The sequence below is a fragment of the Saccopteryx bilineata genome, chromosome 1 (genome assembly GCF_036850765.1).
Source record: "Saccopteryx bilineata isolate mSacBil1 chromosome 1, mSacBil1_pri_phased_curated, whole genome shotgun sequence".
Classification (NCBI taxonomy): Eukaryota; Metazoa; Chordata; class Mammalia; order Chiroptera; family Emballonuridae; genus Saccopteryx; species Saccopteryx bilineata.
Window position 1 is genome coordinate 192,381,619 of NC_089490.1, and position 22,843 is coordinate 192,404,461.

At 39.5% G+C, this 22,843-nt stretch overlaps 1 protein-coding gene across 1 annotated transcript in view; it reads left to right on the forward strand.

Annotated features, from left to right (window-relative positions):
* Window positions 1–357: 357 nt before the first annotated feature.
* The window catches only part of SLC7A11 (solute carrier family 7 member 11), an 81,794-nt gene continuing 59,308 nt past the window's right edge, over window positions 358–22,843 (forward strand). The window contains exons 1-5 of the mRNA XM_066233149.1: window positions 358–888; window positions 5,118–5,244; window positions 8,848–8,963; window positions 17,000–17,125; window positions 21,507–21,606. Of these exons, the coding sequence (XP_066089246.1) occupies window positions 612–888; window positions 5,118–5,244; window positions 8,848–8,963; window positions 17,000–17,125; window positions 21,507–21,606 (746 nt within the window). The 5' untranslated portion in view covers window positions 358–611. The remainder of the gene's footprint in view (window positions 889–5,117; window positions 5,245–8,847; window positions 8,964–16,999; window positions 17,126–21,506; window positions 21,607–22,843) is intronic.

Consider the following 22,843-nt stretch of genomic DNA (forward strand, 5'->3'; position numbering starts at 1 on the left):
TCTTTCTTGGGTGGAGGAGAGCTTTCCTCAGTCCCTCACTAGGAGTTGCTTTAAATCTCTGGGAAAGTCTGTTCTGAATTTACTACTTCTGGATTGGTCATCATCCCTTTTAAGTGGCTGCTTTTGTTTTCTGAAAAGCTTAGGTCAGTTGAGTAACATGCTGCTACTGTTAAAAAAAAAAAAGAGCTGAGTCATGCTGGAGCCTTCTCTGGTGGCTGATGCAAACCTGGAGAATTTGCATCATCATTTCGCTGGAGTAAGTTGGTGTGACAGGCAGGCGCTTAAATACCAGCGCATGAGGAAGCTGAGCTGGGCTGTGATGATAGGCGGCGCGGCCACAGCGCAGGGGGAGCCCGAGGTGGAGGAACGGGAGCCCCGGAGCACACAGGTGTTCCTGGGCAGTCACCAGCTAGCCGGGCAGGAGAAAACACACCTCCGAGTCTCCACCTGTGAACACTATAGCCCCGAGGGACAATCTGAGAGCAGAGAGCGAGAGATTGGTCAGTCACACCAAGAGACACCCAAGTTGAAAGTTTTAGTTTTTTCTTTTTTCCTTTTTCTTTTTTTTCCCTCCCCCCACTCTCTTATTTTCCCCACCGCGTGTCACTACAATGGTCAGAAAGCCTGTTGTGTCCACTCTCTCCAGTGGAGGTTACCTGCAGGGCAGTGTTAAGGGGAGGCTGCCCTCCCCGGGGGGCAAGGAGCCCCCTGGGCAGGAGACGGTGGTGCTGAAGAAGAAAATCACTTTGCTGAGGGGTATCTCCATCATCATTGGCACCATCATTGGATCAGGAATCTTCATCTCTCCTAAGGGCGTGCTCCAGAACACGGGCAGCGTGGGCATGTCTCTGATTGTCTGGACAGTCTGTGGGGTCCTGTCACTGTGTGGTGAGTGCAGCTTCTTCTCCGGGGGGGGGGGGGGGCGGGACAGGGACGGCTTATTTGTACAGAGTGAACAACAGAGCAGAGGCTGCAACTGCACTTTCGGATTTTCCTTTAAGGATGCGAACTACCCAAACTCCTTCCACGGTTGGCAGGGTCCTGGCTTCCTTCAACTTGCTTCCTGCGGGCTGTCCTCGCTTTTCCTGACTAGGACAGACTATTTTCTGACTTTTCCCTGTGGCGACCAGAGCAAAGGCGGACTTTGATGACCCAGTGAAATGCCGGCGAGCTTTCTGTCTGGGGCAGTTGTGCTTAGTTATGTGTGTTTGGGGCATCGTGGCAGCTGGCACGCTGAGTGAAACACCTGTGAAGTGAAACTCGGCGTGGCCTATTTAGACACAGAACTGAGTGATCAGCAGAAGTTTGACTGATTTTTTTTTTTTTTTTTTTGGCAAAACAAACGGGTGGCAGTCTTTCCCTTCTAATTTTTTTTAACTTCATGCTCTTGTCAGTTCCTAGTAGTCTTTCAAAAACCTTTGACGTGGAAGGATGTGTGATGCCACATAACTCATTAGCTTTCACCAGTGGGTGTATTGCAAGGGTCTGAGCAAACTTCAGATTGTTTTTTTTAACCTTTCAGCTGTCCCAAGTCCCTATGAACTTTTGCAATATAGACAGTAGAGCTGGAATTGGGAGTTAGTTTGCTGTGCTTGTCCGGATCTTCATTCTTCATATATAGTTCTAGCGACACAGATCATCTGTCCACCTGTTCACTGAACAGAACTGCTGGGAGGAATATGGTCACTCACTGTTCTTCCAGATCAAGATTTCTTCTATTGATTAGACAATTAATAGGAAAGAGGTAATAAATGTCCCTTCACGAGGTGAACAAATTACTAGAAAGCTGCAGGAGTTAGTTTTAAAGGTGACACAACCCAGTGAATGGTTTAAAAAAATTAATTTCCTGGGGGAAGTGATTAAGATATATTTGCTTTCCTCTGACAAATTACATGTTTTGATTCCAAATGACGCTGCTCTTTAAAGGTACTCTTTGTTACAACCGTAGGACCAAGTGCTAACCCTTGGCTCTACCTGCCTCAGTCCATTCATTCTTAAGGACTTGTGATGTTTTAATGCATTCATTCATTTAAAGAACCCGAATTTCTGTTATTAGTAACAAGGCATTTTATTTACTTTTTTTAAAAAAGAAGGTATTTTAAATAAAACTAGTTAAACCAAAGCTTTATTATAAAAAGTCCCATGGAGGAATAATTTTTTAGATTTTTAAAAAGAGGTGTGATACACATACGGTCTGGTATGTGTATCTATAGACAAAGGGAAACTTAATTGTTGATTGTCTTTAATGAATTCACATACCCTCAGCCTGCAATCTTCTACAACACTAGCTACTTTCAGAATAAATCAGTGTCTAATAGAAAAAACCATAACGACTTTCCTGGACTTTGCATACTATGTGCATGCAGCTCCTACTATGTGATTTCATTTTTGTGCACAGTAACAGGTTATTCAAATATAATAATAAAATGGATTGCTCTGAGTGTTGAACTAGTGAAAGTGGTGTTGACTTGTACTATGAAATATCCTTCTGCAAAAGAGATCATCTTAAGCTCAGGGAAAAACACTAAAGGAACTGACTAAAGTTCCACCTGAGTTGGTATTCTTTGATTATGAATTGCAGGGAGTGCGACCCTGTATGAATCTATTTGTTGGTTTTGCATTACATTTGTCACTTAAGTTACTGGAAACTTTGTGTGTGTGTGTGTGTGTGTGTGTGTGTGTGTGTGTGTGTGTGAGACAGAGAGACAGAGGGATGGACAGACAGGAAGGGAGAGAGATGAGAAGCATCAATTCTTTGCTGTGGCACCTCAGTTGTTCATTTACTGCTTTCTCATATGTGCCTTGACAGAGCGCTACAGCAGACTGAGCGACCCCTTGCTCAAGCCAGTGACCTTGGGCTCAAGCTGGTGAGCCTTGCCCAAACCAGATGAGCCTGCGCTCAAGCCAGCGACCTCGGGGTTTTGAACCTGGGTCCTCCGCGTCCCAGTCTGACGCTCTATCCACTGAGCCACCGCCTGGTCAGGCACTGGAAGCTTTTTGACAGGAGGGCCTTCCTAACAGGAAACAAAGCAAAATGTAACAAAATTTTTTTTTTTTAAAACTCTAAAACTTTGGAACTAGAAGTATAGAATCTATATCTGTTTTACAATGTTTTTCTTTTTAAAGCCAGGTCAATACATGAATTTTTATATCCTGTTTTGAACTTTTTTATCTGGGTCAAATGAGAATTTTAAATGAAATGAGCTTGAGAATTTTAAATGAAAACCTCATTTCTCCAGAACTCAATGTAAACCTAGGGCAACCATCCTGGAGTTTCTGCAAAACATGCACAGGTCTAGGTACTGATTGTCTGACAATAAATTCTGAGGTACTTATGACTCTTCCATTTTATATTGATGCTCCTCTGTACAGCCTACCAACATGGCAACTGGTTTTCAACACAGAGTAAATTGCAAATAGTTATAATTAGTTATAAATAAGCTAACTGTATCAGTGACCTCCCAAATCAGTCAGCAGACTAGTTACTTTAGAATCATCTGTGCACATTTAAAAATAATAGATTACGCCCTGGCCGGTTGGCTCAGCGGTAGAGCGTCGGCCTAGCGTGCGGAGGACCCGGGTTCGATTCCCGGCCAGGGCACATAGGAGAAGCGCCCATTTGCTTCTCCACCCCTCCGCCGCGCCTTCCTCTCTGTCTCTCTCTTCCCCTCCCGCAGCCAAGGCTCCATTGGAGCAAAAATGGCCCGGGCACTGGGGTTGGCTCTGTGGCCTCTGCCTCAGACGCTAGAGTGGCTCTGGTCGCAACATGGCGACGCCCAGGATGGGCAGAGCATCGCCCCCTGGTGGGCAGAGCGTCGCCCCCTGGTGGGCGTGCCAGGTGGATCCCGGTCGGGCGCATGCGGGAGTCTGTCTGACTGTCTCTCCCTGTTTCCAGCTTCAGAAAAATGCAAAAAAAAAAAAAAAAAAAAAAAAAATAGATTACTTTGGATCCTTCTATCGGACTGCCTAGACTCTCTTGGTTAGAGAGTGGGTCTGGCATATGGCCTTAGAATCTGTTTTTTTGTTTGTTTTAAAATAAAATATTCTCCCTGGGTAACTGATAAAATGCTGGACTCAGGAATAGGATAAGTGACACCAAGATTTCACTGAATATCTAAATTCTACCTGAAGTCTTACTGACTGGTGATAATTTCCCACACTTTTAGTCTCTGAGTAGCTCAAGCAAAAAAGTGTATGATACATATGAGTACTTAGCAGTATGCTAGAACTTTTCAGTTAATATCAAGATATGTATTTTCATTATTTTAATAAGTAATTATTCAAATTAATGGGTATTGCTGTATTTCATAAGGTGCTCATTCCTAGTGTCAGGTCCACTACTGCCTTTGGCACCCATTATTCCACTGATTCACAAAAAATGAAACTGAGGTTTTGGCAAGTTAAGTGACTAACTCATTTCCATGTAAATTGTATTGCTACATGATAAAAATGTTTTATAATTAATTTTACCTAATGTAATAAATTTAATTCATACCACCTCTTTTATAAAGTATGTTATTTCAATCACTTGGAATTATATACTCTAACAACATCCAAGAAAATTGTTCTAAAAATAGAATATCTGAGTTAAAACTCATTTTTTTGACACTCAAAACATATCCTAAAAATAAGTGAAGCCTTTCAAGACCTGGAGTTTATATTTTTCTGAAAAATAGATAACATCTTTATTTTGTGGCACCACGGAAATATTTATTAAAAGGGTTCTCCATACGATGAGGTCACTTTGGGGTAATTTCTTATCTTGGTGGGAAGTTATGTTAGTATTATTGATCTCTTTCTCTTTTTCCTTGTTCTCAGGTTTGTGATTCAAGATTCTTAACAATATGTTGTTTTAGAACATTTCAAGTTACTTTACCATTGCAAGTTAACTTATATTGTTTGAATAGAACGAACTAAATCTCAAATTTAAGGAAATTACCAGAAGAATTGGTGGCTTTTTACCAATTAAATAACCATTATTGATCTTGAAATAAGGATGTCTCTTAGACCAAAGGATGTAGTAACATCCCTGCAATAGAAACATTGTTGTATCAGTTCTGCTGCTGATGACTTAGTGATATTTATCTTTGTGCCTTTTTATTATAAATATTTCACAGGAGCCATGTCCTATGCTGAATTGGGGACAAGTATAAAGAAATCAGGTGGTCATTACACATACATTCTGGAAGTCTTCGGCCCATTACCAGCTTTTGTGCGAGTCTGGGTGGAATTGCTCATAATCCGGTAAGTGCATAAATAGGAAAAAAATTAAGGGAAAATAAGACTATACATTACCCCTTTCTTTGAATTACCATGATTATTTAAAACTAATTAAAATATGTATGTCACATGACCATTTTGTAAACATATCTGCTTCAGGACACAAAGTCTACAACTATCGTTTTCAATGCAGTTTCACCACAGACGGTAGTTTGCCAACCATGCCAAACTTTTAAAACTAATCTTCAATTATTCTCTATTAAATTTTTAGGAAGGATATTAACCTAAAAAGACATGAAACATCAAAGTCTACCTTGATAAATCTTATCTTTTGACTGACCAGACAAAAAATCAAGTGCTATGCTAAGAGCTGGTGTTTTTATTCTTGTAGATTACACCACTAAGACATTGAACTTGACTCAGTTTTTGTGACTAGGGACTTTCCTTGCTTCACAACTCAGCACATCATCAAGTTTAATACTTTACAAAAACTTGACATAAATGACTCACTTCCTCACATTAAACCAATGAGTGCACTACAGTTGCAAAAATCTTTTTGATTTTATAGTGATAGCAGTGTGTTCCTCTTCCTTATACTCTTGATTTACAATCAAACCAAGTTGTGCTAAGTCACTCTGAATAGTAGATTCTCTTCAGCTTCCTGGGAAACTTAATGTCATATGAGATATTTAGAGTAGCACAGTTCCTTAAGTTTAATTGCATTCAGAAAACATGACTTGCACATTCGCATTAAAGAGTTGAACAGAAATAACTAGCTAAACTTGTTCTTCCTGTGAACTTACCAGAAATACACAGCTGAGAGCTTCTAAGCTTTTATCCTAACATTTGTGGCTAAATGGTAAAGGCAGAGCTAATAAGCATAAACTTCATACTAATCTTGATCTTTTATAGTTGGAGTCTCTTTTTTTAAGATCTCTTTTTAAGATCTCCAGGGTAGCATTTATTTCTTTGTTAAATCTGTTCTCATTTTAAACAATTTTATTATTTAAAACTTGTTATAATGAAATAATTATCAAAAAGTACTTTGTTCCTTTTCTAAAGTCTGGGATTTTTCCCTGGATATGCCTTCTACTTTTTTTCTGATGATCTGAATCTTACTCTTCAAAGGTCAACTTAAATTCCACCTTTTCCAGTTAATTTCCTGTTCACCCTCATTTATGGTATTTCTTTCCTCTCTAATTCTTCTGAAACATGCAGTCCCTGCTTCTCATTTGACATTAAACATGCTATCTTGTATTCTTATTTAATATTTTAGGTGTCTGTAGTGCTGGTTCCCTGATAAAACCGCAAGCATTTCAGGCACAGAAGACTAGGTCTCACACATTTTGTAACCCTTATACTACATATTTACTTCAGAGCCATGAGTACACTATATTTCGAATATGACTGAAAGTTTAAGGTTATACTATTTTGACTGCAACATCCTCAGCATCCCAATGAGTGCATTAGTGAGAGTTCTGGGCCATCAGAATGGTGGGCTTGGAAGCTGATAGAGCCGGGCTGGAACCCCCCTTCAGCCCTGTATTGGTTGGATGCCTTGGCTAATGCTCGGCATTATGATCAGCATGGTCCTTCTGTTTGCAGTAGCCCCGAAACAGGGCTCATTCATGAATTTACTAACCCCTCAGACTGCACCTGATGCTGATAGGCAAGTTAAAAGCTCTCAAGTGGAGTGAGCCATAGTTACTATTTCCAAGTTGTTCACAGTCAACTGTTACTGTAATTATAAGATAGCTACTTCATGGTATATATGTGTGTGTGTGTGTGTGTGTGTATTGACTGATGAAATTACTTACATGTATTCTAGAAGCTCTTTAAATGGGTTTAAGTATTCCTTTATAATAATGGATTCACTTTTCTCAGTTGGTCTTTCAAACAGACAGGATAATGAATGATCTAAGGGGTGACAAGATATCTAGGTACTTTATCATTTCTTTTCTGTTGACAATACACAGGGTACCTAAATGCTTACCATTAAAACATACTTCAGATAGTTACTCTTGCCAGAAATCATTTGAAAAACATAGATTTCCAGAAAAGAAACATCACACATCTGTACAAAACAGGGGCCATTAGATTGAATTCACACATTCATCATATATTTAATCTTTATTGGTTTTTACTACATGATAGACGTTGTACTGAACACTGGGTATAAAATAGTGATTTAGATGGACACAGTCTTGTACTTATGGAGCTCAGGGTCAAGAGAGGAAAATAGTTATCAAGCAAGGCATCACATAAATGAATAGAAAGTTGCTCTATGATAAGCACTGTGAGAAGAAAGCCACGAGGTTCACTAAGAGAGTGCACCCTGGGAGCTCTCACACAATCAGAAGATTGGAGAGGCTTTCTGAGGCAAAAGATGATTGAACTAAGATCTGAGAAGTAAAAAATGGTTGCAGGGCTTCCAGGCAAAGGATATTCAGATCTTTCTGATGGAAAGAAGCAAACCAATGAAGAAGGGAACACTTAGACCAGAAGGAGCCTGGAATTGAAGGATTTTTGCATATCTTGAGCTTATGTTGAAAGCACTAAAATGATGTGTTCAGATTTTAATTTATACATCAAAAGATTTATTAATGATGGAGAACAGGAAAAAAATAGTCCTATTTGGGAAGAAGAGAGGGTTCTCCAGGAAAAGAAGAATGTCAAGAAGTTTATAGTGCGGTCTGATACCTGCAGGCCATGGTTGAAACACATAATGGTGGCTGGTTTTCTGACGTCTGGCTATTGAGCATGCATGTTGGGTAACCATGAGAAGAAAGAGAAGCCAGAGCGAAGATTGTCTGAGAAATGAGATAATCCCAGGGGGTTGTCTGTGTATCCAAGGAATATCCATTCATATGCACATATCTTTAAACTGAAAAGACATGTATCATTTTCTCAGAAATATTTGAAGACTTAAAGGGGATTGGAGGAGGTAACTGTTTCGCTGTATACCAAACTTTATTTTCTTATTTCATACATATTTTTTTCACTTGTGTAAAATTACAAGCATATTTCTATTTTTCAGCTTATACTTTACATCTAAGTATCATGGAATTAAGAGTAATTACTTGGCTTTTTAAGTGTTCATCTTTACTGGAAAAATAATAATAACATAGTGTCAAGGATGTAAGCATATATTTGCAATGAATACTTACTACTTTTTTGTTGAATTTTGTGTTCATTTTTCTGACCAGGTCCCAACCCATTTTAGTTGACACCACAAGCACATTTGTACTGGGGCTGGGATTTAATTGTTGACTTGCTGATAAACAAGACTGCTTCCTGTGAAGTTCATCTTTGTTAGGCTCTGGAGTAATAAACTAGACTTTTAAGGGAAAAAATGCAAATATGACAGAGAAGGGGCATAATTGATAGCTCCAGCCTTGCTCCCAAGGAAATGTGAAGTTTAAAAACTATCCACCGAAGTTATAGACAATAATTTATTGGAAACTTTGGTGAAAACCTAACCAAATATGGAGTTCTAAAAATTCTCGACATTCATATTTAACCTGTTGCATATGTTGAAAAAAACTCCCTCATGGTAGAAGATGTTGAGTGAAGACATTGTCATTATTATTATTTTTGCCTAGTAACATAAATATATATGTTTTCTAGCCCTGCAGCCACTGCTGTGATATCGCTGGCATTTGGACGCTACATTCTGGAACCATTTTTCATTCAATGTGAAATTCCTGAACTTGCAATCAAGCTCATTACAGCTGTGGGCATAAGTAAGTATGAGAGGCACAAACATGGGGAAATAAAACCCATACAAGTGATTAGAGACAGAGTTTCTTCAGACTTTTTGTATGGTGGGACTTGCTTCCCGCCTTGTATTCCTTTTGCTTAGAGTTCCTTGCCAAATTTGTGTTGGAAAATGATGGAAAGAATAAGTAGTTGGAATGATCTCTGATCTTAAATACATGCCAGCTCTCTACTGGGTCAGTAGCCATGATGGTTAATCTTTTCAAATAGGCAAACAAAAACCTCCTTGTTAGTAAAATAGAAATTGGATTGTATGTAAGAGAGATAATTACAGATGAAAACCCAATTATTTTATGGACTTTTAGTATTATGAATTCTCCTTCCACAGTAATACCATGCTGGGTTATACCTCATTTATCCTTATGGAGTGATGTTTATGGGTTGGGTGTATATGTTGTGTTCATACATTTTATAGCGTTAAGAGCTGTCACTCTTAGTGTTATGGGTTTAGCTGCCCATTGGTGGTCATGCTGAGTCTTCTAACTATATTTGATTATTAGTAGTATTTCTCAACTAGTTTTCCTTATGGCCTCCAAATTAGTAAGTTGCTCATTTTTATCACTGGGCACAGATAGAAAAAAATGTAAAAGGAACAAAAAAGAGGATAATACACAAAATTACATAAGTGATATAAAGCAAAATATGGCTAACATCTTAGAAAAGTCTAGCTTCCAAATTCTTGCCTATTATGGGAACTGATAGCTTAATCCTAGATACTAATTGAATCACTGTTTTAAACATCAACATTTGATTAGGGCATAAGTATTAAAACCACGTTAAGTGTCAATTTTATATATTGGTAAAATATCTGTGAATAGATAATGTATTTTTTATGGCTAGAAAGATGAAATTATGTCATAAATTTGAGGTTTTTAGCAGAATTTCCCCCCAGACAATTCTTGATAAATCTGATTTTCACTCAAGGGATGGACTAACAGCCATTGCTGTGCCCATTATATTCTTGTCCCTGGATCGATTGAGGCAGAATCATATCATGGTTATTGTATTTGAAAAGAGAAAGGTAGGGGTAGTGTTTTTGAGAGGTCTGTAAAGTGCCAGTAGAAGTTACTAGTTAAAAGCCGTAATCAGGAAACTTCAAACAGAGTCTATATAAACATTTACAAATCCACAAATATTGCCTAGTTTGGCCTTGAAATAAGCTGAATAATGACAGCACACTACTATTTTGGTAAGTTTCAATGCCTATTTTCTCATTTATCCAAATTCTATATAAGAGAAAATGTCAATTTTAGGGGAGTAAATAGTAACCATTCAAACAAAAGTTTTAAAGCAAGTGTATATAAGTATAACTAAGTACTTTGTGGTTTACAGAACTTCTCTCTGTGGTAGAGATTGGTGATAGAATAGTTACCAAAGACACTGAGTAAGTCTTGGATAAAGAGAGGCATTTCCTTCTACTTCTGCCAATAGGTATAACATTAGTTTACAAATCCCTATATTCTCTTTGCAAATTTAAAATTCCGAGGAAATGTGTTCCTATAATCAGAAACACTAAGAGAAAACCGGGGTCTTATGACTCAGTGGGAAGTAATGTAAACCGATGTCCCTTAGCTTTACTGGAGCAGTGGGAAGAGGGGGTGGTGAGAGGGAAGGAGACATTTACCTGGGGCAAGTCTCTCAAAGTCTGCACTATTCAAAGTGAGGAAAGGTGACATTCTGCCTTTGAGGGGTGAAGCAGAAGTGAAATGTAGAAAGTCACTTGTCCTTTGATTCCTTGGAGAAGGAAATAGTTTGAAATCTCTAAGTATAGAAGAGCAAATCTGAAGGGTTGTGTTGTAATCTAATTATAGAAAAAAGGAATTTCAAGTGTTTTGGAATGTTAGTCAACCATTGCAAAACGAGAGGGGAGGGGGTGGAGAGTTACTGAATGCTAATGTACTCCCCATCGCCCACCTTAAAAAGTGCAGAGGTCCCTGACTGATAATTTTTCGACTTTGTGATGATGCAATAGAGATACACGCTCAGTAGAAGCCACATTTCAAATTTTGTTTATAACTTTTTGTGGGCTAGCAATAATTGGTGGAATATTCTCTGATGATGCTGGACAGCATCAGCGAGCACAACCACCAGAAACCCGAGCACCAGGGTAAACATTCTACACCAGAGGTCCCCAAACTTTTTTACACAGGGGGCCAGTTCACTGTCCCTCAGACCGTTGGAGGGCTGGACTATAAAAAAACTATGAACAAATCTCTATGCACACTGCACACATCTTATTTTAAAGTAAAAAAACAATGCGGGAACAAATACAATATTTAAAATAAAGAACCAGTAAATTTAAATCAACAAACTGACCAATATTTCAATGGGAACTATGCTCCTCTCACTGACCACCAATGAAAGAGGTGCCCCTTCCAGAAGTTTGGCGGGGGCAGATAAATGGCCTCAGGGGGCCGCATGCGGACTGCGGGCAGTAGTTTGGGGACCCAGGTCCTACACTCTATGGACTACGTTGCCAGTTTTTGTTTGTTTGTTTGTTTGTTTATTCTGAGCATGTTTAAGGCAGGCTTAGCTAAACTATAATGTTCTTAGTTTAGGTATATTAAATGCATTTTGACTTATAATACTTTCAGCTTATAATGGGTTTATCTGGACGTTACCCCATCGTAAGTACAGGAGCATCTGGACTCTATTTCGTTTCTGTCAAATTAATAAAGATTGGAAACTATGCTTATCCAAAGACCTCTCCATTGTAGTAAATATGTCAGGCATGTTGAAATGTAACTAGGAAATCTTATCTTCGTGTCTGACACTCCCCTTTAGCTCAATACTGACATGACTCCCTTCACCTGCTATGGGAACCCATGAATTTTCACTGTTTTTCTAATTTAAAGAAGCATTTAAGAAGTACATATGTTGGATATTTAAAATGATACTTTGTCTGTTGTTCTGGTCTCCTGAAACTAAACCCAAAGGAAGCATACACTCGAATGGAAGAATATTATAATAAACATATTTTCTCAAAATATGAAGTCTAGTCCCAGATCCATTCCTAACAACTTCTCGGAGTCTATAAAGTTCAGTTTATAGAAGTGAGTAGACAGCTGTGCCAAGCTTGTCTTATCTATGGGAAGAATTAGGGAGAGCAAACCAAATAGCATGTGATTGCACTGTGAGAAAAAATCAGCCGGTTCTACAAATGCGTTGCCATCTTTTTTTCCCCCTAAACTTGTATTATCCTGGCATCAGTAACTTACATGAATGAAAATCTAGGACCAGTTCTGTGCTAGCATGTCAAATATACCATGTAGAGTGGATTTGTTTCATCTTCTGAAGTCTATACTATTCCTTTTCTACCGTAACTAAATCACCAAGACAGCCAATTCTTAGGTAGATATGCATAGTATGTATTGAAATATGCAAGTACTGCAGACAACAATCATTTCCTTTAGGAGGATGACAAATAAAATGTTGCATGAAAGTATCCTGAAATTCTAGCCAAGACAAACATGAACTTTAGCAGAGAGGAGGAGTCACCGGAAATCTGGAAGAACTAGGTGTACTAGTGAGATCATCTATGCCTTGAACTACTTCCTCCTTGTCACCTGGGAACTAGTGGCAAAGTATGGACTCTGGTGTCGGTCTACCTGGATTCCAGTCCTATCTTCACACTTACCTATGTGAACAGAAGTGTGTTAATTAATGTACTGAGTCTTATCTGAAAAATAAGGCTAGTGATGGTAACCACATAATAAAGATATAATAATGAAATTATCCCTATGCAGTCTTTACACAATGTTTGCCATATAATAATAGTTTACATTTGTTACCAGACTAAAGGGGTTCATTTGCCTGTATGCATCCAAGCCCAATAAGATACAAGCAGGAGTTTGCAGCAAAGAAAGTAGGAGTTTATTTTTAGGAATTGGTCTGTGCCTGGAGACCTGTGAGCTAATGCTCCAAGACCTAGTTCCTGGATGCCTTTCAGGGGATGGCTTCTATAGGGAAAAGATCATTACTCACTGTGACTAAGGTGGTTAGAGTCATGGTCTCTACTGATTGGTCGACACTAGGGTAGGGGTTATTAGTCAATGTATCTGGTCCTGATATCAGCCATGGGGTCACTTTCTTTGGTTTTTCCACTTTTTTGAGCCCCGAACTGAAACACAACTGAGGCCTAGGTATTATCTCTAGTTTGTCTGTGACTCTTCCTCTGTGTTCCTAAGGTTATTTGATGCTGATCAGAACCTCATTGTCCTGAGGGCTTAATGCTTAAGGGAGTGACTGTGCAGGAGAAAAGGAGGCAGGTGACCTGGTGCTGGATGGGGCCAGCTTGAATAAAAAGGAAAGAAAGAAGAAAAAGTCATAGTAAAGAAATGAAGTTTCTATGCAGTTACACATTTATTTAATGCTTACCATTTTTATTCCCAATAATGAGATCCTAATTATAGATGCTCTTTTTATTGCTGCACATCTTCTCCGAAATGAGTGCATCCAGGAAATAAATGGTAACGAAGAGATAAAGCAGCCCAGGCAGCTGTTACGAAAAGCAATGAAACAATGCACTTCAGCTCAACCAGGAGGCATCCATTCAGCATTCCTATCTTTTATCAGTATAGCATGAAGCAGTCAGAAGCCCATAGAACCTGAATTTGGGAGAAAACCCAATATAACCAGGTTCAGTAATCGCACTGTGCAAAAGCAAAGACACCCTGAACCACAGAAGTGCTGCAAGACACACTTGCTAGTCCTTAAATTACAGAGTCTGTCCTTAAGTTCCCCTACACATCCTCTTCAGATGCAACTCCTTTCAAATATGGATTTATCTCCGGGATTTGTACATATGGCTTTCCTGGCTGCATCCCAGTTCTTAGGAAATGGCTTTCCTTCCTTCCTTCCTTCCTTCCTTCCTTCCTTCCTTCCTTCCTTCCTTCCTTCCTTCCTTCCTTCCTTCCTTCGTTCCTTCCTCCCTCCCTCCTTCCCTCCTTCCCCCTTCCTTCCTCCCTCCCTTCCTTCCTTCCTTCCTTCCTTCCTTCCTTCCTTCCTTCCTTCCTTCCTTCCTTCCTTCCTTCCTTTTCCTTGTTCTCTTTCTCCTTTATCTCCCTTCCTCTCTATGCAACAGCTCTCTTCTGGCGTGAGTACTTTGCGAAATAGAGAGTGTTTTGGGATTTAGGAGCTCTGTTTAAAAGAACACAGTGCTCTTTTGTTGGTGGTGGGAACATGAGTTCAGTTTCCCCCCCAGGCCAATGCTGACTCTTTCACTGAGAAAATAATCCTCTTCCTATGATAACTCATTGACCACAGAGTCGTTTGCATAGACTGTTTCCTGTTTGCATAGAAACAGGAAATCACTGGCTGAGGAAGAAGAGAGGAGAGTTGCACTATATTATTTTCAACATACAAATACTTTATGTTGGGGAGAGAAAAATACTTTTATTTTTTTATCTTTTCTCTGATAAAATGATGCACTGTGCCATTAACAATGGGCCCTTCTGTTTCTTCATGTTTTCAGCTTCAAACGTAGATAAAATTTTTCCTCTTCCTCCCGTGAAGCATATTTAGGGCCCTGGCCTTTCAAGTCACTCTCATTGTTACTCCTCTGAAGCTTTTCTGCATTAGCAACTGCTGATCCACTTTGTGGAAGGAAGAGCCCTTAAGTTTCCATCCTTGGGTTTCTTTTTCAAAAATGACAGTTATTATTATTTTTTGCTTAAGAAAATGCTCCATGTTCATTATACAAATTATTACAATAATGCAGAAAAATAAGTGAGAAAAATTAAAAAGTATTTAGTGTTCTATCATCTATAGATAGCCTTTGTTAATGTTTTGGTAAATAACTTTTTAGATTTCTAAAAATTTCCTTTCTGGCCTGACCAGGCGGTAATGCAGTGGATAGAGTGTCAGCCTGTTATGCTGACGACTGAGGTTCGAAACCCTGAGGCCACTGGCTTGAGTGTGGGGTCACCAGCTTGAGTACAGAGTCACCAGCTTGAGTGTGGGATCATAGACATGACCTCATGGTCATTGGATTGAGCCCAAAGGTCACTGACTTGAAGCCTAAATTCTCTGGCTTGAGCCCAAGGTCGTTGGCTTGAGCAAGGGGTCACTGACTCAGCTGCAGGCCCCCAGCCAAGGCACATATGAGAAAGCAATCAATGAATAACTAAGGTGCTGCAACAGAGAGTTGATGCTTCTCATCTCTCTCTCTTCCTGTTTGTCCTTCTCTCTCTCTCTCTCTCTCTCACTAAAAAAAAAAAAAAAATTCCTTTTTGTCCTTGTGTGTCTGTTTGTCTAGGTATCTCTCCATCTCTGTCACTTGCTGTATTGGTCAGTATTGTATCATGAACACCCTTTTGTGTAATAAATATTTCATTGTATCATGATTTTAAATGGCTGCATAGTCAACTATTAAAACAATGTACGTTAATCAACCTTCCTTTAGAGGTCTAGGTTATTAAGTTGATAATGTTTGTACTGATTCTTTAATTCTGAAATGAGTTAGTGATTGTGTCAAACCATAAAAAATATAGATAGTGCATTGCTGTACATAAGGATAACTTTCTGTTGCAATTTTAGTTATGAGAATTCTGTGTTTTGTTTTATCACCACAGAAGTATCTTCATATTTCTCTTTTGGGGGGGAATATACCATCTAAAAATAAAGTTTAGAGATAAAAAACTGCAAATGCCAAGTATAGAGTAGCATTTTTTTGGGGGGGGAGGGTGTAACATGAAGCATAAGATTTTGTAATGACGAGAAAATTGAAATCTGCCGTCTAGAATGACTGCAGTCATTCCAGTGGAGTATAGGAGGTAGCATCTTAAAGTATCACCATTCATTTCATGTCGTTTTGTTCTTTAAACTTAGTATCCAGCTCATGCATTCATTTAACAAAACTGTGTTGATCATCCTTCTGGGCCAGTCATGAAGCTGGACATGAGCAATACAGAGATGAATACTGCTTATTCTATCCTCAAGGTTCTCATGGTCCACAGTGTGGGGAGGGTGGGTGGTCAGCAAGGGAAATTCTGCAGGCTTTGGACCCAGTGTTCATCCTAGCCTGGGTATTCTTTTTGTTGCGACACCTTAGTTGTTCATTGGTTGCTTTCTCATATGTACCTTGACCGTGGGCCTTCAGCAGACTGAGTAACCCCTTACTCGAACCAACGACCTTCGGTCCAAGCTGGTGAGCTTTTGCTTAAACCAGATGAGCCCGCGCTCAAGCTGGCGATCTTGTGGTCTCGAATCTGGGTCCTCTGCATCCCAGTTAGACGCTCTATCCACTGCGCCACTGCCTGGTCAGGCTGGGTATTCTTTTGGACTCATCACTTGACAATGTTTTTTCCCCCAAGTCACAAACATGTCTTGGAAGGCTCTTCCTTTAGGTTAAAAGTCACTCTTTGATGTGTGAGTTGGAAAATCAAAGGTGCTGGCTGAGATTGGTCCTGTGAGTAAAGACTAAGGTCCCAGCCAAGTTTTTGACACCTTAGTGCTTGTTGAGTGTGATCTTCCCAGCGAGGTGAATGAGCATCCAGCCACTGATGGAGGAAGAAGTTGCTGCCTCATCATCCTGAGGAGTCACGTTCAGCAGTCTGATGATGTGCTGTGATGACTTCAGGACTGGCTTAGAAGATACTCTTATATAATCATTAAGATACTAACAATGTTCAAAAAGAAGGAGGAGGAAGAGGAGGAGGAAAAGGAGGAGGAGAAAAAGGCGAAGAGATGACTTCTTACTGTCTGGAGATTTTATCTCAAAGTTTCTCAAAGTTTAATGTGCACAAAAACCTTGTAGAGATCTTGTTGAAATGCATCTTTGTGTTTCTGAGGTCTTGGGCAGCACCTGAGTTTCAGCATTTCCAAAACGCTTCCAGGTCTGCCCACACCTCTGGTTTGCGAGGGCCCTTGGAGTAATCCGGACCTAGGATGTCTCCTGTCAGTGAGGATTTTCCTTTCGTAATCTCATCTGTTATATTTTATTTATTTATTTATTTATTTACTTACTCATTTACTTACTTATTTTTTTATTTATTTATTACAGCTGTGGTGATGGTCCTAAATAGCATGAGTGTCAGCTGGAGTGCCCGGATCCAGATTTTCCTAACCTTCTTTAAGCTCATAGCAATTCTGATAATTATAGTCCCTGGAGTTATGCAGCTAATTAAAGGTATGGACTGAAAAATGAATGCTTTGTAAAGGACGTATCTGCTTTTGGTCTCTTATAGCACTAACTTTCACGTGTACTAGCTGAATCCCTTAATCAGTCTCTGCTTGTGAAGCTTAGACTCTACCCCACCATGTAATTGAGACGAAAGGCTGCTACACAGAAGATGAGTTGGTATTTAGAGTGAAATGGCAGCCAGAGCATTAAGACGAGGGCAAGCAACAGAATAAGGCATCAGTGAATTCTCAACTGTTTGAAGTGAGAACTCAAAGCGAAAAAAAGAAATCTGCTGTCAAACTACACATATGTCCTCTTTTGACTTTAAAATAGTTCAAGGAGAGTAGTGAAGACTAAAGATACCTGGGAAATGATGAAAGGACACCGATAGTCCTTTTACTGTGTGGTTACTGATTTGACTTGAGGATAGCATCTTGACAGAAGAGGAGTCAGGACTGAAAACCAAATGCTATCACACCAAAATTGTGTGTAAGGCCTGTAGTCACGACCATCACAGCCAGGCTCGTGTAGGTTCTCACTACATTCGGGCAGATGGTAGAGAAACAGTGGAGCCAAAAACTGGTGGGCCCTTCCTTTATTCTAGCCTTGCAACCAGCTAGTGAGTGAACACACACAGGGCTCCAAAACCCAGGGTTCCACACAGGGTTCCACAACCAGGAGAATATTTTCTGGTTTTTCCTAGAATCAAAGGCCCCACTAGCCTCAGTCATCTCTGGTTCTCCATCTGCATGCCTTCTGCTGTCTGCACAAACTGGTTTCTCCTTCAGCACCCACCATCTTGGCTTCCTTCTTCCTCCTTCTGCTTCTTCATAAACTTTTCTTGGCATGAAAACCCCTCCTCCAGTAACATCAGCATAACAATAGTCCTTCCCAAGCAGGAAGGTAATCACAGATCACATACCTGGGCAATGCCATTTTTAACAATAAAAGTGAGCCTGACCTGTGGTGGTGCAGTGGATAAAGTGTCGCCCTGGAAATGCTGAGGTCGCCGGTTCGAAACCCTGGGCTTGCCTGGTCAAGGCATTTTTGGGAGTTGATGCTTCCAGCTCCTCCCCGCCTTCTCTCTCTCTGTCTCTCCCTCTCCTCTCTAAAAAATGAATTAAAAAAAAAAACAATAAAAGTGAGCAAACTAAAAAAAACCAAAAATTTTTATAAACTCATTTGCCCAACATTGTGCAAACTTCATTTTGATCGTTACATTATTTTTCATGTAGACTCTGCATGTCTACAGAAATATAATGCTGTTTTCTGGGAGTACTTGCTTGCAGGGTTGACTGGTTAGAAAAATGAGGTGGGTGAGGGGTGATGTCATTTAGAGTTTCAGTTGTTTTTGGGAAGGAGGCACATGCAATAACTTGGATTTGGTGGAACGTGTTGGAAAAGAAACAAGCCCAGGTGAGTTATTTAATTAACGATGGGTATACGAGTAGGAAATAAATGGGAAAATGAGATGAAATTGTAAAGGAGTGATGTATAACTTGGGCATGTTAAGTATTTAATGTTTGCCTGGACATTGTCTGTTCCAAGAAAGGGAATTTATTGAGAAATTTAATGAAGCTGCAAATGAATTAAATAAGGCAGATGGAAATGCTGCAATCCAGCAAAAGCAGTAGAGGCATTAAACAATAACAAAGTAGGAAAGACTCACCCCCCTGTAGCCAGGGAAAGGGAGTTGCTGTGGTCCATTTAATAAGCCCAGTGGGAGATCTTAGAGCTCTCCTGGCTCAACGTTTGCATCAAATCCAGCAACCTAGGCCAACTCCGAACAAACACAATAAAGGAAGACAGGAGCTGGCTCTCCTCATTCATGTTGGCCTCCATGGAGCCGACCTGCCCATATTTTATCTGATCCATGAGACATGTAGGAAAAACCATCTCTTTTGTTTGTGCTTTCTTTTTTTCTGGGCTAACTTTTTAGTCTTCTGTAAGGAGTCTCTTATATTTTTGGAAAGTGTAGAAGCGCTGGGTCATTCACCCTACGTTTAGTTCTGGTTTAGGTTCCAAAAGATGATAGATCATCCTTGAAAATGAAGGCATTTTTTCCTACTTTATCTGTTTGGTGTAATGGAAGACTGTAGTCAGCTTTTACCACTTAACTGACGTGTGTGTGAGGAGGAAGGTGCCCAGATGTCCCGCGAACTCCCTGGGAGCAGAAGTCATGAGAATCTTTTGGATCTTTTTTAACACTTGACAATCGAATGATCCTTTAATTATGGTAGATCTTATGATATCAATGCTTAATGTGACCAGACTTCCTCACAAAGCTAATCTGAGAAATGCCCCCAAAGTATTACCACATTTAAAGTAAGTTTTAAGGCCTGACCTGTGGTGGCACAGTGGATAAAGTGTTGACCTGGAACACTGAGGTTGCCAGTTTGAAACCCTGGGCTTGCCTGATCAAGGCACATATGGGAGTTGATGCTTCCTCCTCCCCTCCTTCTCTCTCCCTCCCTCCCTCCCTTCCTCCCCCCCCTCTCTCTTTCTCTCTCTCTCTCTTCTCTAAAATGAATAAATAAAATCTTAAAAAATTAATTTTAGCATTTTGGAGAGCACTCATCACAGGTAGATTTACTCTATTCCTATAAAATAGTGATTTTTCTCTAAGTTGATCACATATTTTTCCACATTAATTTGAAACTCCATCCTGGAAGAAAAAAAAAATTTTTTTTTACTAGTATAGATTGTGTATTTCTGCTCTAGTCAGATCCTGAAAATAGTTCTATCGTCTGTATTTATTTAAGAGAATTTGTTGAACTTCCCTTTGAATGTCATACTTTCATCTTCCCGAGACCTCTGTTTCATAGCTGAAATATCCCTGAAGTTCAAAAATGCCTCTCGTTTGAAATACTTTCACAGTGGCACTTAGCAGAGCCTGTGCTTGGGACCTGATCTTTATGAATTTTGGTTTCTCTTATTCATGAGTCAGTGCAGCACTCTTAGGAATAGTGTCTCTTTAGGCCAAGGAGACCACAGATCACGATAAAAAATACAGCAGACATTTTTATCTGAATTTCAGCATTTATAGTTCCCTTTCATAAGGACACAGAGATGTTTTAGTAATGCAGGAATTTCCAAATTCACCCTATCATTTTAATAAATGAGCTACATTTGGGAATTGGATGCTTCAAGGGAAAAATCATTTAGTGTGTAACTCAACATCCTCCACTTTTGCTCTCACAACTCTCACATATTATATTGATATATATATTGTTGCTAGGCAACCCAGGCAGTAACTGAGATTTGAGTGAACAGAGGGGTCTCATACACATCTGCCGCCTTCTTTAATTTACTTATGTTAAGAACAATTTTGAAACAATGTCACACTTTCTGTTTGAGTAATCTCACTTGCTGTTTTCTTTGGGAGAGACTTCTTTATACTTAACCTCAAATATCAGCTAACTACATCTGAATTTTTGTTTTTTTGGCGGTTATCCAAAAATTATACAAGAAAAGGGCCCATTATGATTCTCAGAGTAGAGAAAAAACGTGATCAATAAAAGAGTTCAATCCACATGCTCATGTGAAGTTTGTTAAAATGTATCTGTTTGAAAGTTTGGTATAATTTATTTTCAGTGTTTCTAGAAGGAGCCCAAGTACCATTCTCTAGGAAGAGCCAGTGCGTTTTCTATGTACAGTGCCAAAGAATAGATTTTTGTTTTAACTTTGCATGCCATCTGGTCTCTGTCACAGCTCTCCTACCCTGCCATTTTAGGGTGACATCAGCTATAGACTGATAGTGTCAATCACAATTCCTAAGCTGGTGGGCCCGGCTACACTCTGATAACACTTTATTTACTGAAGAAGCTCGGAGGGTGGGGTAGAACAGATTTAGTTGTAAGGTTTTTCTTTTCTTTTTGGTGCCTGATGAACTACAAGGGAAAAGCATAAAGTGAAATGATGTGAGAAGGTGAGTCTAGACTTTCTTACCATCTCCCCTGTGAGAATAGACCCATGAATATTTCTTCCCAAGCAGCCCGTTATCTTCATTTAAGGACTTCTCTTATATTTCTTAAACTATAGGTTACCAAAGATCCTTTAGTCTTCATTCATGATTAAACTCTGTCAAGAGTAGAGATACTCAAAACAAGGATTTAAAGAAAATACTATTTTTCTCTTTGCTATAATTTTATTAAAAGAGAAGTGAAAAATACTGTTAGTGGTGATCAATACACTTTTGGGATCCCATCTCTAGAATGGATACAGTCTTAAAAGACAACACTGACAGTGAGCAGAGGGTAAGAAGCCTGCTCCGGAAACAGTATAGTTTATATCCAACCTCCCGTTGCCCCCTCCTGGTGTTTGTGGTTGAAGAATGAATGACAACCAGCTCTGGGAAGGTCTTCAGATATTTCTCTTGTCATTGCAGGGCAGACACAACACTTTAAAGACGCCTTTTCAGGAAGAGATGCCAGTATTATGGGCTTGCCCCTGGCTTTTTATTATGGAATGTACGCATATGCTGGCTGGTAAGTTGCTATCTCCAGACGGTGGTTCCTCTGGTTCATTAACTCCTTCGAGCACCTTGGCAGGGCAAGTGGGAATCCTCAGAACCCAGTTCAATTTACTTTCCTTGAAGTGAAAAAGATGGTGCAGCTCCCTCCACCGGCCTGGTTCCTGTGCATGTGACTTAATGCAAAGCTAACTGAGGTTTCCAGTCAAGGTGACCATTAGATTGAGCCAAATGTTATATTTAAAAAAGACACACACACACACACACACACACACACACACACACACACACACACAGCAAACCAATGCTGAGCCTTAAGAACCAGTACAAATCACTTACACATGCGGATTAGTGATGACCTAAGAATGGCATGAGATGTTAGAGATTGCTACTTTGCTTGTCAAAGGCCTTTCTGCTGACACTTCAGGGTGTTTACAAACAGTGAGTGATTGATCTTTCTCCACCTTCCCATGAGAAAAAAACAATTCAGATATACAAATCAGGGAGATGTTCCCAGGAAGTCCAGTGGTACTCTAAAGGAAGGGAAGAAGAAAGCCAGGTAATGAGGTCAGTTGTACTAGGTGATCTGTTACACTTCAAAGGCCCTGACAAATTCCTTAAAATGTTCTCAACATTTGAAAACAAAATATGCAGCCAAGTTCATTGAAGTCACAATGCTCTGGGGGTGCCATTGCTCTGAGGCATGTCCACCTGGGATTGGTTCTGGCTGAAGTGTTAGAACTTTGTATTCACACCCTCGCTCTGTTTGGGAATTTGAATAACAATAATTGTGGATGGGACTGGGATTTTTCCTAAATAGATTTTATTGATCTAGTATAGTGGTTTTTAACCTTTTTCATCTCATGGCACACAAACAACTGAAATTCTGCGGCACACCAAAAAACATACCATATTTTTTGCTGATGCGATCAAGCAATAGGGATAATTTTGATTCATTCACACAGGACAGCTAGTGTGTTGGCTGTTTATATATATATATATATATATATATATATATATATATATATATATGTATATGTATGTATATATTTTTTTCACAGTCTAAGGGAAAAGAGGTCAGTGTCCCTGACTAAACACCGGTGGAAAATCTAGTAAGATTTAGATTTAGTTGAAGTGACTATAGCTAGAAAACCTGCTAGGTAGAAAAGTATTATTTAAACCTCAAAATCATTGTAGTCAAATTAAATTTCACTGTTTGGGAATGATTAGTAGCAGTATTTCTTCTTTATTAT